We start from the raw sequence: 17,248 nt of genomic DNA on the forward strand, positions 1-17,248 counted from the left end.
TGTATCAAATGCGGATTCACTGAAAGAAAGAAATATAAAGAGTGCTGCAGGCCATCATTCCTTTACATTATCTGTCTTTATTTCCAGGTCTTCACTTTGAAAATGCTGGTTAAAAGTTTCAGTAGAACAGGGAAGTACAGTAAAACCTCTGTTATCTAGAATTCCAGAACTGGCAAAAAATAGTGGAATATAAATAGGTAAAAAAATATGGAAGTTTAAAATTGACTCGCCTCAAGCAACTGGAAAATTAACTTATCCAGCACCTACCAATTCCCATAGGAGCTGGATATCAGGGGTTTTACTGTACTTTACACAGCATCTTTGATAGTCAAAATATTGCTCCAGGAAGTGCAGTCATCACAGACAAAATCATCCTGGATGTTCAGGATGGTCCTCAGGCCAACATGATGTATCATTCACAGGACACTGCAACCTTTTGCTGGCCAAAGATCTAAATTGCAAAATGAACAGATGTACTCTTAGTATTTTTTAAAATCCTGCAACCACGGGGTCTGTACTCAAAATGGCAGCACCTGTGTTTGGCAGCAGGCACAAGGGTTTGAAGATTCTGAGGGAACAGCAGACTGTCACAGGGCACCAGAAAAAGAACACTCCTTGTTGAGAAAGAGAAGCAGAGGAAACTATAGGTCAGTGACCTTGGCAATGGACCAGTGAGGGGTTCAGCGGATGATGGACTGTGGGCAACTTGCGATCAGGGGATATGCATGGGCTATGAGCGACTTGCCATCAGGGACCTGCATGGGCTGTGAGAGACTTGCGATTAGGGACTTACATGGGCTACGAGCGACTTGTGGTCAGGGATTTGCATGGACTGTGGGCAACTTGTGGTTAGGGGACCTGGACGGGCTGAAAGCGACTTGCAGTTGGGGACCTGCCCAGCTGCTGGCTTCTGGAGATTGGTTCATGGGAACCAGGTATTGGAGTCAGGAGTCTTGGGGTCCTGAGGACAACAAGATCTCCCAAAGGGCCTCAGGCGCTAAAGGCTTCCTGATTGTGTTGGAGGTTTGGATATGGGACTCAAGTAGCCAGTGGATCGAACAGGAGTCAGTGCAGCTGCAGAGGCTGTGGGAGCGCTAGAGGCAAATCCATGGACATCCAGTGACCTTGAGGGGGCTCTCTTTTGCTTCTTCTCTCTTACTATAAGGGGCACCAGGTGACACTCATGGCAACTCTTTGACAGCCTAACGGCATGTTCTATGCTACCACTTGGCAATAAATGAATCTTGAATTTTAAATTTTGTCTGTGACTGAGGTTTCTTGGTGCCTTTTTATTTATTTCACCATGTGATCTATTTGGATCTAAGTAAGGCTGGAAGGATTGTTATATTAATTCATGGAACCAGGGGACTTCAGGCTAAGCAATCCCTTGTTATCAATCTGTAATGGTGTTTTAGGAGGTACTTGAAATGGGAGTGAAATCATTCACTTGAGTGAAACACAAAAGTCTGCAGATGCTGTAACTATAGTAAAAACACATCAAAATGCTGGAGGAACTCAACTGGTCTTTCAGCATCTATTGGAGACAAAGTTATCTTTGTTTCCTATGGATGCAGAAAGTCCGGCTGAGTTTTTCCAGCATTTCACATATGTAAAATTATTCACATATCAAGACCTGAGAATGGAGGGGGCGTGGCAAGATGGCGAAGAGTCTAGACGTGTAATCTCGACCTCTCTGGCCAGACTTTTAAGTACCTGTTTTTTAACCCTTTGTTTTCAAGTTTAAACTTTTTAAATTTTAGTTTAAAGTATTGAGGAACTATTATGGTCATTAATGTTAAAAAGATTAAACCTCAAGTGCAGAAGAAGTTACATTTTCGAAGTGCTGAAGATTTGAGGCCTAAACGACTTGATACAGCTTCAGGTTTAATTTCTTCAGTGTCTAAACCACAAAGACCGCCTGTGGGAGCTGAAAAAAAATGTCTACTACTCACCAAGTGAAGGATGGCGCTGGAATTACTCGTTCTCTGGAGGAAGGTGTGTGTCCCCAAGAAGTGGATCCTGATTCTGGAAGCCTTTTGATTTTAACGGAGGGAGCACGCAGGAAGACGACTCCATTGTTTGAAATACATCAGGAAGCATTTCAACCTGAAGATATCGATTTCCTCCGTGATTTTGCGAAAAAACAACAAGCTGCGGGGGGGAGACCAGCGGCGACCCCCTGATGAGGTCAGGGTGCCGTCGCTGGGAGTCCACACCCGCAGTAAAACTTTTAAAATGCCTTTCGTTGAGTTGCAGCAGGAGCTGCAGTTACCTGGTTCTGCCACTACGTCAGAGAAAGCAGGGCTGAGCTTTTATGAGCTACAATGTATACAGTTAAATGCTGTCATTCAACCTTTAATGAATGAGATGGTTCAAGTGAATGCTAGTATAAGTTCAGAATTGAATACGGTTAAAGCACGTGTGGAAGCATCTTATGAAGATTTTTAAAAAATTTCAGTCTGCTTTTTTGGACTCTAAACAGCAAGTGGTTTCTAACACAGAAAAAGTGTTGAAGGTTGAAAAATCAGTCATAGAATTGGGAGAACGTGAGAAGGAGTTAGAGAGGAAAATAGACTACTTGGACAATCAAAGTAGAAGGAATAATGTGAAAATCGTTGGTTTGCCAGAAGATATAGAAGGACAAGATCCTCTTCGTTTTTTTAAAGACTGGATCCCACAAGTATTAGGGCAAGAATTATTTTCTGGAGGTTTGGTATTGGAAAGAGCTCATAGAGCTTTAAGAAGAACACCTTTACCTGGTCAACTACCGAGACCAATAATAATTCGATGTTTGAATTATCTGGACAGAGAAGCACTACTTTGACTAGCAGTGCAAAATGCGAGACAACGACAAACTCCTTTATTGATTCAGAATAGGAGAGTTTTTTTTATCCTGATTTGAGTCAAGAGGTCATTCAACGCTGACATCGATTTAACCCAGTTAAAGAAACTTTGTGGCATAAAGGTTATAAGTCTGCTTTTCGCTACCCGGCAGTGTTGAAGGTGTTTTATGGAGATCATGAATTTCGGTTTTTCGAGAATGATCGTGAAGCAATGATTTTTGCTGATTCATTGCCAGACATAAGAGGACAAAGATGTAGTCCACCATTGTCTCCTAAAGAAAAATCTGCTTGTTTTGGAAACTGAAGAAATGGCAGAAATGGGAAAAATGGGAATGGAAAGAGTTCAACTTTTTCTGAAATGGGATCTCTGAGACTGTAATCTCTTGGATAAAAAGAAGAATTTTCTTATTCTTATTCTACTTTTTTTTTGTTATTATGATAATTTGATGTCATTCATTGGCTGGGGAGGGAGAGATTTGCTCTAAGTTCTTTACTCGTCATCAGCCACTGGTGGGTGACCCACACCCAATTTTTGTTTAGGGATTACCTTTTGGTAGTTTTTTTTTGGGGGGGGAAATTTTTTTTATTTATTTTCATTTTAGTTAGCTTTTAATTTGTGATTTTTTTTTCTCCTATTCGAGGGCCTATATAAGTTGATTTGAGTTTTCATATAAAGATATTATTGGTATTTAGTAACAGTAGTAGATATGTCAAAGTTGAGGTTTGTTACTTTTAATGTTCGAGGTTTAAACAGTCTGATTAGGCGTAAGCGAGTCTTGGCGAATACTAAGAAAATGAAAATTGATGTTGCTTTTTTACAAGAAACACATTTGAATCTGAAGGAAAGTATGAAATTAAAGAGGGACTGGGTAGGGCATGTATATTCTTCTTCATTTAAATCTAGGGCTAAAGGTGTAGCAATTTTGATACATAAAAATTTATCTTTTGAATTACAATCAATGGAGGAAAAGGAAGGATGTATTCTTAAACTGAATTGGAAGATTTTTAGTGAATTTTGGACTTTATTTAATATTTATGCCCCAAATGTAGATGATGAAATATTTATTTCAGATGCATTTTTATATCTGGGTCAGGCTAATGATAATATTTTAGTTGGTGGTGATTTTAATTGTGGTTTGGAACCTTTATTGGATAAATCTCCGAAGAAAGTTAAGAAATCTAAGATGGCAGTTCAGGTTCAAGCGTTGATGAGAGATCTTAATTTAGTAGATATTTGGAGACGTCTTAATCCGACAGAGAAAGATTTCTCCTTTTATTCATTTAGACATGAATAGTTTTCAAGGATTGACTTTGATTTAGTATTGGCACATTTACAAGGGAAGATACATCAAGTGGAATATAAAAGTAGGGTGATTTCAGATCATTCTTTGTTGTACTTTACATATGCAACTTCTGAGAAAATTCAAGTGGCCTATCGTTGGAGGTTTAATACTGTTGTTAAAAAATACAGAATTTATTGATTTTTTTGAAAAAACATTAATTTTTTTTAAAGAAAATTTTAATTCTGTTTAAAGTAAGTTTGTAATATGGGATGTTATGAAAGCTTATTTGAGAGGACAAATAATTAGTTATACTTCTAAAATAAAAAAGAATCGATTAAATCAGAATCTTGAATTGGAGAAACAGATTGAGTTAGAAAAGGTATTTCAGAAAGATGCTACTGAAGATCAGAAAATAGAATTATCTAGGTTGAAATTGGAATATAATACTTTGCAATCCTACCAATTTGAATGTATGATTAATAGGACTAAACAACGGTATTATGAATGGGGAGAGAAAGCACATAAGGTATTGGCATGGCAATTAAAGAAAGAACGGGTCTTGAGGACTATTAATGCTGTGTTATTACTTATAAACCTCATGAGATTAATGATGAATTTTGTTCATTTTATGAAAAGTTATATACATCTGAAGAAAAACAAGAAATTGGATCGATTGATCTTTTTCTATCACAGTTGAATTTACCGATATTAGAGGATGCAGATATACAGGAGTTAGAGTAACCATTTACTGATTCAGAAATTAAAATGGCTATGATGGAAATGCCGAATGGTAAATCGCCTGGTGATTATGGATTTTCGGTTGAATTTTATAAAATCTTTTATGATGATTTATCTACATTGTTTTGGGATGTATTACGTCAAGTTGGAGAACATTATGAATTACCTGAGTCTTGTTCTTGTGCTTTAATTACAGTAATCCCAAAAAAAGATAGAGATCCTTTGAAAGTATCTTCATATAGACCAATTTCTTTGTTCAATGTAGATTATAAAATAATAGCTAAAATATTAGCGAATAGATTGGCTAAATTTTTACCTAAGTTGATTCATATGGATCAAACCGGTTTTATAAAGAATAGATATGCTTCAGATAATATTCTGCGCGTGATTAGTTTGATTAATAGATTTCGACAATCTTCAGATCACCCGATGGTGATATCTTTAGATGCAGAAAAAGCATTTGATAGAGTTGAGTTGAATTTTTTGTTTAAAGTTCTGGAGAAATTTAAGTTTGGTCCTTTTTTTATTGGTTGGATTAAGGCTTTATATAGTAAAACCGGTAGCTAGAGTATTGATGAATGGTTTGATTTCAGAACCGTTTAAATTGACTCAATCAACTCGTCAAGGTTGTCCTTTATCACCAGCTTTGTTAGCACAGCTGATAAGACAAAATACACAGATACAAGGTATGAAAGTTTTAGATGAGGAGAATAAAATTAATTTATTTGCTGATGATGTATTGGTGTATTTAACAAACCCAGCTCAGTCACTTTTGCATTTGAAGGAGTGTTTAATACAATATGGATGTCTTTCTGGATATAAAGTGAATTGGGGAAAAAAGTGAAATATTACCAGTAAGTGAAGGAGACTATTCAGTTTATAAGAATATTATTAATTTGAAATGGACTGATGAAATTAAATATTTGGGTATATTTCTGAATGTTGATTATCAATCTTTATATAAATTAAATTATGTTCCGTTAACAAAAACATTAAAACTGATTTGATTAAATGGAAAGATTTACCTATTAATTTATTGGGTAGGATAAATACAATTAAGATGAATATTTTTCCACGTATGCAATATTTGTTTCAATCTATTCCGTATTTACTTGATAATATTTTTTTTCGAGATTTGAATAAAATGGTTAGGGAATTTTTATGGAGAGGTAAATTTTCGAGAGTAGCTTTGAATAAATTAACTTGGAAATATGAGTTGGGGGATTACGTTTACCACATATTCAAAATTATTATGAAGCAGCCCAATTTAAATTTATTAGTTCATTGATGGATTTGGAACAGCCTCCTAGTTGGACCAAAATTGAGATGGCAAATATTTCTGAATTTGAAATACATCAATTTTTGTTTAGATGGAATATAAATTTGTTACAGCAATATAATGTGCCTATACTAAAACATTTAATGAAGCTATGGATTAAGAAAAATAAAATGATAGGCTCTAGGGCTGAATTATCGGCTTTGACTCCGTTGTATAATAATCAACTTATTTCTTTTTCGATACATAATCGAAGTTTATTGCATTGGAGATTTAAAGGTGTGAAGAATTTGGGAGATTGTTTTAAAGAGGGTAAATTTATATCTTTTAATCAGATGAGGGACAGTTTTGGTATTGATAAGAATTCTTTGTTTCTCTATTACCAAATTTGATCTTTGGTAAAACGTACATTTGGTAGAGATATGATTTTACCTGAAATGACTAAATTTGAGATTTTTTCTTATGAAGGTACCAGAGAAGGGTTATATTTCACCTATGTATCAAATATTACAGGATGGTATGGATAAAAAGGGTTGGGATCGGTCTAAACGTAAATGGGAAGCGGACATTGGTTTTATTTTTTCCGAGGATAGATTGATAAATGCACGTTATGCAATGATTAACTATAATTTTTTACATCAATTATACTTAACACCTGAAAAATTTAGAAAATATGGTCTTCATGAATCAGATTTGTGTTTTAGATGTGGTAATGTTGTTGGAACTTTTTTTCATGCTGTTTGGTCATGTATACATATACAATCGTTTTGGAAGAAAATTCAATTGTTTTTGGAATACCTGTATAAGATTAAAATACTTTTAGATCCGACAGTGTTTTTATTGGGTAGTTTGCAACCTTTGATAAGTTTGGGATTAGGTAAGTTTCAACTTGCTTTTGTATATTTAGCTTTATCTGTAGTGAAAAAATGTATTGCTAGTATGTGGAAAGATACAAATATGATTGATATTAATAGATGGTATAATGAGATGAAATATTGTTTAATAATGGGAAAAATTACATATGTTTCACATGGTAATTATAGTTTTTTATTAATAAGTGGTTGTTATATTCAGAATATTTACATTTCAATTTAAATTGATTAGATCTTAATATGTATGCTTCATTTTTTATTTTATTTTTTTATTTTTTCTTTATGGTTCTCCTTAGGAGAGTTGGCTGAAGGGGGGGGGTTCTTTTTTCTTTTTTTTTCTCTATATATAAAAAATAACGTTCATGTTTAGGGTTAATTGTTGTATACGTTATGTACTAATTGTTTTTTGAACGAATAAATAAAGTTTAAAAAAAAAGAGACCTGAGAATAGCTGAATTAAAAGACAAGCGAGGAGTATGTGGAATTGGGACCAGTGCTGATGTGGAATTGGGACCAGTGCTGATGTGGAATTGGGACCAGTGCTGATGTGGAATTGGGACCAGTGCTGATGTGGAATTGGGACCAGTGCTGATGTGGAATTGGGACCAGTGCTGATGTGGAATTGGGACCAGTGCTGATGTGGAATTGGGACCAGTGCTGATGTGGAATTGGGACCAGTGCTGATGTGGAATTGGGACCAGTGCTGATGTGGAAAGATTAATGAATGCAGACAATCTGTTTCTCAATCTGAGTCTCTGTTTCCCCCAATACTTACCATCAATGTCCATCCTGATCCAGCTACACTGTTTCTGCTTATCCTTTACCTATTCCTGTTCATACTTTTCTCTCAAACCTTCCTGCCATCCCTTCCCTCCCCACTCCCCTGTCTCTTCCCTGCCTGATTCTCATTTGTCCAGTATCCTATCACTCTTTTTCCTTCCCCATCCCCTCCCTTTTTAATGTTTTCTTTCCCCCATACCACTTTAAATTCAAAAAAAAGGAGTTCCGAATTAAAACATTGACTGTCTCCATGGATACTGCCTGACCTGCTGACTCTCCAGCTTCTCCTTGTTAGTCCATGGTGTAGTTGTCTACTTAAAACTCTGGTCAAGTACTTGGTGTGAAATTTGAAACCTGTTGTGATTATGGGCTTTTATTGTCATGGTTTCTCTTCATGAACTAATAATGTGTACATATGATTTAATTATAATTTCTTAAATTTGGAGAGAGCACTGTAACAGGCTCTTCCAGCCCATGCCACCTAAATATACCCAATTAACCTACCAACCTTGCACAACTTTAGAAAGAACTGCAAGTTGCTTGTACTTTGAATCTTAACCATGCAGTAATATTTGCATTGCAATGGTTTGTTTTGGCCTAAGACGCTCAATATTGGATGCTGCAGCCTTGCAACAAGGAAATCGATTGCCCGGTGTTCAAGATTTCAGATGGCGAGTTGACGTGGCTATTTCTTCCAGGTACTATAACTGTGCAAGCCATTTCTTTGTTTTCAAATTTATTTGATTCTCCATTCAACAGGCTGACTTTGGCTTTGGTGAAGACTTGTCAATGCTCTGCAGACTATGTGCCCGGCACATAGGTGTAGCAGGGTGCATTCAACAATCAAGTGCACATACAGAGCAAATGGTCATGTAACAGGAATTGTGCACAAAATATTATCTAATAAAAGCAGAAATGCTACTATAATCTGCCACAATTGGTGGAGAAGGGGCTGGATTTTTTTGGGACATTGAATGTTATTAATCATACCCAGACACACTTTTGGAAGTTACACTATTATGAAATAAATTCTCCCTGTCTTAAATGTAGTCTCTTTCCACGATTACCATTGATCAGGTTGATCTATTTGACATGCTTCTACTCCGGAGTTTTAACAAGTCCTTATAAATTTGTTTAGAACAACCCACAATTGTGATGCCCAAATACCCCAATTAATCTACAACCACCGTACATTTTGAAGGGTGGGAGGAAACTGGAGTACCCAGAGGAAACCCATGCAGACACAGGGAGAATGTACACAATCCTTACAAACAGCACCAGATTTGAACAGGGGTTTCTGACATTGTAATAATATGGTGCTATCTGCTACACTAACCATGACGAAAGAATTAGAATAATTGCTTTAAATGAAAATTGACTGATGTAACTGGTATGTTACTTTTTGTTGTTGGAAATATCTGAAACATGAATTATTTAATGTACTGTATTTATAAAACAAAGGTGTCGAAGCATTTATACTAAAGAACAAATGATAAGAATGTAGCAGAAGGATTTGCTTAGAACTGGTAATTATGCAGTATTTTATTTATTGTAACTTAAAATCTCATGTGCCTTATTACTGAATTTATAAAATAAAATTAAAGAATGCAATGACAAAATTACTGTAAAGGTCAGCGAGGTAAATAACAAAATTACTGCTCAACTTGACGGTGTTTGTATGAAGCAATAGAAGTTGGAAGAAGCAATTCTATCCTCCAACTCCATCAAAACAAATGCTGACCTGACCTGAAACTTTGGCTGATCATTTCTTTTCACTGACACTGCTGCGTCCCTCCAGCTTCTCACAGTTTGCTTGAAATTCTAGTATTTTTGTGTTTCCCCATTCAACATTTTGACCTTGTTCTGACACTCAGCCAGATTGGAGCAAATCTTTGCCTCTGCTCCAACACCTGCCTTTCCACTTGGTGCTCATACTCATCAGACATTTGTCTTGGAGGGAGTGGGTGGCCACTGGAATCCATAGATTTTGGGGGAAAGGAATTACTGCTTTTGTTTTGAGAACACATTCACTTTTTATTTTTGACGAAGTTGTACCAAGATGCAGTGATAAGGGTTGTTTTGTGAGCAGACCAGTAGTTATGATCAGTATAACAAGTTGGACACAGTACAGAAATGCAGATTTACCCAGAAAGATCAATTGGGATAGAGCAAAAGCCACATCATTTTACTATTTTAGGAGTCATTTAGGATAGAAACTGTCCTTGAACCTAGTGATACATGAACCTTCTTCCATATGGGAGGAGTGGGGTAAAGAGAGTGTGGCCAAGGTGTGTTGAGTATTTTGATAAGTTAGCTCCTTTTCCAAGACAGTTTGAATTATAGATGGAGTCAATGAAAGGGAATAGATGTATGCATGATGGCCTGAGCCACATTCACAACCATCTGCAGCTCCTGTACTACACAGTGATGCACCCTGATTCTTTAAAAAAAAACTTTTAGTGGTGCATCTGTGGAAATTGTTAAGGGATATAGAGTACATGGCTTCTGAGAAAGTGAAGGCATTGGTATGCTTCCTTGGCCATTGCATCTATGTGGGTGAACCAGGTCAGGTCACTGGAGATGTTTTGCCCCAGGAATTTAAACCTGTCTACTATTTTTTGTCACTAAACCTGATTTTCTGTTCACAGTTCTTTGACACGTGCTCTGCAGCCATCTATACTGGTGCAGTTAAAGCTGTCCGACGGTAATGCTCATCGTTTTGAAGTGAGTATTTGCTGCAGCTGAAGTTTATTTCATCTGTTGTAGGGACTATGTTTCCACTGATTTGAAACAATGGTACAACCCTCCTCACAGATGGTTCTCGGGAGGGACCGTTGGCACTATTGTTCAACTTTATAAGACCACAGCCAAAATTTTCAAAAAGTGTGTCATTCTACAACTTGTAGTGCTGACTACACCAGCACTTTCTACAACATTAGAACCTTGTCACGATACCTGGATGAAGTGTGGGAACTCATTAATATATCAATGTTATAGTTTGATCTTTTGGTGCTTTGTCAAATTTATTTGATGGAGCTGTAGAATTTAATTTACCTTGATAGATTCATATTTGTTGCGATTCCCCCAGGGAACCAGAGAAGGGTACTTCTGGGATTTTGAAAACATCAACAATAAAATATGGTTAGAGAAGGGTAAAAGCCAAAACTGAGCGTATTTTTCTAATGAAAGAAACAGTTCAACTTTCCTGTAATGAAATGGATAAGCAGTAAGCTGGCCAAGCTGCAATTTCAGGGGCAAGACTCTCAGACTGAGAAGTTTCAGATTGGTCAGAATGAATGAAAGGCTATTAATTTGAACCATACACCAAGACACAAGAGAAACTTGTCCGTGAACTACTCTTTGCAGATAATGCAGCTTTAGTTGCCCATTCAGAGCCAGCTCTTCAGCGCTTGATGTCCTGTTTTGCGGAAACTGCCAAAATGTTCGGCCTGGAAGTCATCCTGAAGAAAACGGAGGTCCTCCATCAGCCAGCTCCCCACCTTGACTACCAGCCCCCCCCACATCTCCATTGGGCACACAAAACTCAAAACGGTCAACCAGTTTACCTATCTCGACTGCACCATTTCATCAGATGCAAGGATCGACAATGAGATAGACAACAGACTCGCCAAGGCAAATAGCGCCTTTGGAAGACTACACAAAAGAGTCTGGAAAAAGAACCAACTGAAAAACCTCACAAAGATAAGCATATAGAGAGCCGTTGTCATACCCACACTCCTGTTCGGCTCTGAATCATGGGTCCTCTACCGGCATCACCTACGGCTCCTAGAACGCTTCCACCAGCGTTGTCTCCTCTCCATCCTCAACATTCATTGGAGCGCCTTCATCCCTAACATCGAAGTACTCGAGATGGCAGAGGCCGACAGCATCGAGTCCACGCTGCTGAAGATCCAGCTGCACTGGGTGGGTCACGTCTCCAGAATGGAGGACCATCACCTTCCCAAGATCGTATTATACGGCGAGCTCTCCACTGGCCACCGTGACAGAGGTGCACCAAAGAAGAGGTACAAGGACTGCCTAAAGAAATCTCTTGGTGCCTGCCACATTGACCACCGCCAGTGGGCTGATATCGCCTCAAACCGTACATCTTGGCGCCTCACAGTTCGGCGGGCAGCAACCTCCTTTGAAGAAGACCGCAGAGCCCACCTCACTGACAAAAGACAAAGGAGGAAAAACCCAACCCCAACCAACCAATTTTCCCCTGCAACCGTGTCTGCCTGTCCCGCATCAGACTTGTCAGCCACAAACGAGCCTGCAAACTGACATGGACATTTACCCCCTCCATAAATCTTCGTCCGAGAAGCCAAGCCAAAGAAAGAAAAAACAACTGTTTCTTCCTCTGACATGTTGAATATTTCATATTTATTGCCAGAATACACACATGACATCACATACAACCCTGAGATTCTTTTTATTGCAGGCCAGACAGAATTACCACTTATTGGTAGTGCAGAAAAAAAACTATACTAGATGTACACATATTAGCAAATAAAGAAATGTAAACTATCTGCAATACAGAAGAAAAAAAAGACAATAAAATACAAAAGTAAGAGTGGTTAAATATGTTTGATGTTTTGGAGTCTGATAGTGGAGGGATAGCAGCTGTTCCTAAACTTTATGGTTTAAACTTGTGGCACCTACAGCTCTTTCCTGACGGTAGCAGCGAACTTGCATTCCACCAGCTTGTGTTTTATTTTACACTTCCAATCTCTGCATACATTTGCTTCTTTTTTATTTAAATGCTCATGGGATGTTATATTGCTGGCAAGCCCAGCATTTATTAATTGCCCTCAAATTTAAAAGAGTTGATCACTGCACAATACATCTGATGTCGAATTTAGAATAGAGGGACATAAGATTTAATTCCCAAAATGTTAAAAAACCAAGCTGGATGGCTTTTTTACCTCAGTTCGTTAATTTCACGTTCTCCTGTGTCAAGTTGTTTTAGATTCTAGAACTGATTCAGTTATTTAGGTTATCTGCCCGCACCTCTGAAGTTACAGTCCATAGCATTAATATGCTAGAGGTGAACAGAAGGGAGTCAGGAAAAGAGAGCAGTGAAATCGCAAATCATACAGTGCCCTGCATAATGTTTGGAACAAAGACTTTTTTTTTCTCCTTTATTTGCCCCTGCGCTCCACAGTTTTAACTTTGTAACCTATCAATTCATATGTGATGAAAGTGTACATTCCACATTTTATTAAAGGTTGGTTTGACCACGTAGAAACTCCTCTTTAATTACAATTACAATCAACTTTTGGTTAAAACGAAGTATTTGCATTCAATTCAAAAGCAAGACATAGGGACTTTACAACTGATAGACTTCAACTTGTTTTAACAGAATGGAAGATTTGTACCAATGACTAAATTGCTTAGATCCCAGCCTCTTGTATTACTGTTGCTGTTGGCCTTTTGCATAAGTGACAGTAAGATCTACTTGTAGCTTGAGTCAACCCATAAACACTGGGAGTGGTCAGTGTTGAAAATGAATGGTAATTAGAACTTGAGAAGCATCAAACTTATATAAGGATGAATTGCTGCCAATTATAGACTTTATATAACCATTTGGTATTCTGCCATTGCTGTACTGACTTCTATTAAAGGTTACAAAATGAAAGCAGAAATATTTAATCTTATACAATTTGTAGCATAAACATTGAATCTGGATTGGAACTATTCCCTGATAAAAGATCTGTATATAAAAAAATAAATAAAAAAAACTCCAAATGTGACCATTCCATTACTTCCTGGGCAGCTCATCCATTCTCCATCCTCATTGATTCTCGACTTGGTCTGAAACCCAATGTTCCAGCTCAAACCAAGCTGAAGTTTATTTGTTCTCCTAGTGAATTCTAATTCAAGTTTAAAATTTGTAACATGTTTAAATTTATTCACAGCATCATTTGTCCTGCTCTTTGTAAATTTTTCCAGACTTCTAATTGCCTCTCTGGAATCTCAGCTCTTTTGCATTTCTGTTCCTTAGCTAATTTTGCATCCCAATCGCATTAGCTATAATGGTATGTCCTGATACTGTGCTGGTTACATTTTCTTCATTCAAAACCTGGATAAAAATCTTTGGTCTTGAATATCTGCATCCTTTGTCATTCACTTTGAGTGCATAAATGTCAAATTGTGCCTTCAGTTGCCTCAGCCCAGTATCGATTCCTGTGAAAGTTAAATGAACTCTTTGTAAGATATTTGGACTTCACAGCTGATCAACTGCAGCTTATGAGTTTTGGTTTGTTTTGTGAAAGGTTAGAAAAACTGAAGATCTTTGCTCTCTAATAAATTGGTTGGACACGATCTAGCTTCTTATTGGTGTTGAGACATTTTGAACGGGGACTGTAAGATCTGCCTTTAGCTTGAGTCAACCAGTAAATGCTGAAAGGGGTCAGTGTTGAAACTCGTAACTAGAACTTGAGATGTGTAAAACTTATATAAGGATGAATTGCTGCCAAATGACAGACTTTATATAACCGTGTGGTCGAAACATTTGCTGCTTTACTCAGAGATACAGACAAGAACCTATAACAATATGAATAAACAAATCTAGTCAGAACCACAATGACCGTATAAACAGTATTGACTTAGTGAAATAAAAATCTCTACATCTTTGCCTTTTAAAAAAAATGTCACTGTTGATCCAAAACAAACATGAGCAGAAAGTACACAGTTGTAGAGGCAGGCTGGTTGATGACATCAGCTCTCAGGTCTACAATCTTGACTCATGGGATCTTGATATCATGGGATAAACTATGTACTGTTTATTTTTTGCACTACCAATTAGTGGTAATTCTTCCGCACCCACAGGAAAAAGGAATCTCAGGCTTGTATGTGATGTCATGTATGTACTCTGACAATAAACCTGAAATCACTATATTTGTTTTAGGTGTTACGCCTAGGAATTTTCACTTGTGGAGAGGCTGAGGGCCTGCATTTCAGAGCATTTCTCAACCTCGGGCATTTCATCGATTTTCACCAGTGTGCAAGTCTCTTCCTTGGCAGAATATTGAGATTTTAGTTGTATCTGGGCAAGGGATGGTGAATGGGAATCATGAGTATTCATCAACAATGTTGAGAAAATGCATGGTTCGTGGAGGGGAGGGGTCTCTCGAAGAAGTGGGTGGCCTTGATTACATGAGTTTTCTCCAGCTGGTAGACGTGCGGCTTGCACTCTGCGCAGACTGGGTAGTTGAGGATCAGCTCCCTAATGTCCTCAACCAAATACAAGGGAGGTTGCGGGCTCTCAAAGTGATATAGCCTGGTGACCCCGGGGTGGCAGAGGCTGTTGTGAATGGCTTGGAGGCAATCTGCTTGTGCATTAGTGCAGGTACCCCATGACAGGGAATCAGGAGGCTCGTTGAGCTTCCCAGGCCAGTACAAGATCTCGTACTTGTGGATGGACAGTTCAATTCTCCACCTCAGGATTTTGTAGTTCTTAATTTTTCCCGCTGTTTGTTGTTAACCATGAATGTAACTGCACGTTGGTCAGTCTGCAGGGTGAATGGTTTGCCGGCTAGATAATGCCTCCAATGGCACACAGCTTCCACTGTGGCCTGGGCCTCCTTCTCAATGGCTAAGTGCCAGAGTTCAGGGCCCTAGAGGGTACGTGAGAAAAATACCACTAGCCTTCCTGCCTGGTTAAGTGTGGCAGCCAGGGTGAAGTCAGATGCATCGCTCTCCACCTGGGATGGATTAGTTCACAGCGTGTATCGCTGCTTTAATGCGAGTGAAGGTCACTTGGGCTTTTGCCAACAGGGGAATAGTAGTTTTTAACCAGAGGTCAGGCTTTGCATAATTTGGGATCCATTGTGCATAGCATGAAAAGAATCCTATGCAGCTTTTCAGGGTCTTGCGGTTATGGGGGAGGGGGAGCTTCAGCAGGGTCAGGTCCAATGACTCCATTCTCCACCACGCACCCTAGTATAGCCAGACGCGAAGTGCGGAACATGTATTTCTTCTGGTTATAAGTGAGATTTAGGGGTTTAGCTGTCTAGAGGAATTTTTGCAGGTTAGCGTTGTGATCCTGCAGGCCATGGCCACAGACTATCACGTTACCCAGGTAGGGAAACATGGCTTTCAGTTTGTTGTCATCCACCATTCAGTCCATCTCCCTCTGGAAGACCAAAACTTTGTTTGTGACTCCAAAGGGAACCCTGAGGAAATGGTAGAGATGGCCATCTGCCTCAAATGCGTATGTATGGGCTCTCGTCCAGGTGGATCGGGAACTGGTGATAGGTTGACGAAGTCAATGGTGGAGAAAACCTGGTATTGGGCAATCTCGTTCATCACGTCCAAGAGGGTGAATGGGTTGATGGTCTGACTGTCGTCTATCACCATCCTGTGCTTCTCTCTGCTTTTTACCACCACTACCTGCACTCTCCAAGGACTGGTTCTGGGCTCTAAGATGCCCTCAGCCATGAGTCGCTTGACTCCTTGATAAAGGCTCTGCTCCTGGGACTTTATCACCTGCTCTTAGTTGCCACAGGCTTACAGTTAGGGGTGAAGTTTTTGAGCTGGGGGTGGGGGGTGGAATGGCAGTGGGACCTGGAGGGTAGACACAATGCAGATCTTGAGCAGTGAGTGTTGTTTGAGTTGCTGATTGGCTATGTTCAAGGAGATGGGCGGGTGGTTTAAAAGTTGGTTGTTATGGTCCTTGAGGGAGGGGTGGGGCCTGTCATATTCCATCAGAACACTTTTAAGTTGGCACTGGAAATCCAGCGCCAGTATGACCACAGAGTTGTACTTTGTGTCACCCATGGTTAGCGTTACTGTGCAGCTACCTCGGATTTTGGTCAAATGGGACTTGGAGACTGAGGTAACTGTGAGGGAGCAGTGCTGTACGGTGCCCAGGTGTATAATCTTTTGGTGCTTTCCGTGTCCATGGTGGACCTTGCTAATTGATGTGGGCTGCTCTGGTCCAGAATGATGGATGCCTGTGTCATTTTGTTGTCTGACTCTCTGCTACTGTACAAGTGAGTTGGAGACTTCCAAGATGGCTTCCCTCATGATTTGCACACAGTTGCCGCCAGAAGTGAAGCCGGAAGTGATGACAACACAGTCGTCGTTCCCAGGTCCCTGCTGTGCTGATCCCCACAACTGGAAGTGGAGCCAGAAATTATATAGTCTCCGATGGCAATGCTGCTGTTCGCACGTTGCGCTGCAAGGGTAAGGTCTGGACCTATGTACCCTTGCGCAGCGTCCTTTCCGCACCTGGAGCAGGTTGCTCTTCTGGCGGGAGAGTTCTTCCGTGGGTGCTTTGCAAGGGTGTAGCAATTGCACTTCAGAAGCTCAGCAATAGCGGTTGCTACTTGGGGACACCCCCCCTCCCCCTGTCCCAAGATGGTAGCACGTGGTGGCTGCGTTGTCGGTGGAGTAAACCTCCGTGTTCTGTTGGGCCGTTTCTAGCATATTGGTGAGATCGACCATATCCTG

General features: G+C 39.3%; 1 protein-coding gene across 5 annotated transcripts in view; it reads left to right on the forward strand.

Annotated features, from left to right (window-relative positions):
• The window catches only part of commd5 (COMM domain containing 5), a 58,201-nt gene that overhangs the window by 33,420 nt on the left and 7,533 nt on the right, over positions 1-17,248 (forward strand). For 3 of the 5 annotated variants that reach the window (XM_069893477.1, XM_069893480.1, XM_069893478.1), the window contains exons 6-7: positions 8,395-8,490; positions 10,441-10,516. In XM_069893477.1, coding sequence (XP_069749578.1) covers positions 8,395-8,490; positions 10,441-10,516 — 172 coding nt within the window. Of the gene's footprint in view, positions 1-8,394; positions 8,491-10,440; positions 10,517-11,158; positions 14,077-17,248 lie in introns of those variants that run through there. The other 2 variants (XM_069893479.1, XM_069893481.1) reach the window with 2 other exon arrangements.

This window comes from Narcine bancroftii, chromosome 8 (genome assembly GCF_036971445.1).
Source record: "Narcine bancroftii isolate sNarBan1 chromosome 8, sNarBan1.hap1, whole genome shotgun sequence".
NCBI classification, from domain to species: Eukaryota; Metazoa; Chordata; class Chondrichthyes; order Torpediniformes; family Narcinidae; genus Narcine; species Narcine bancroftii.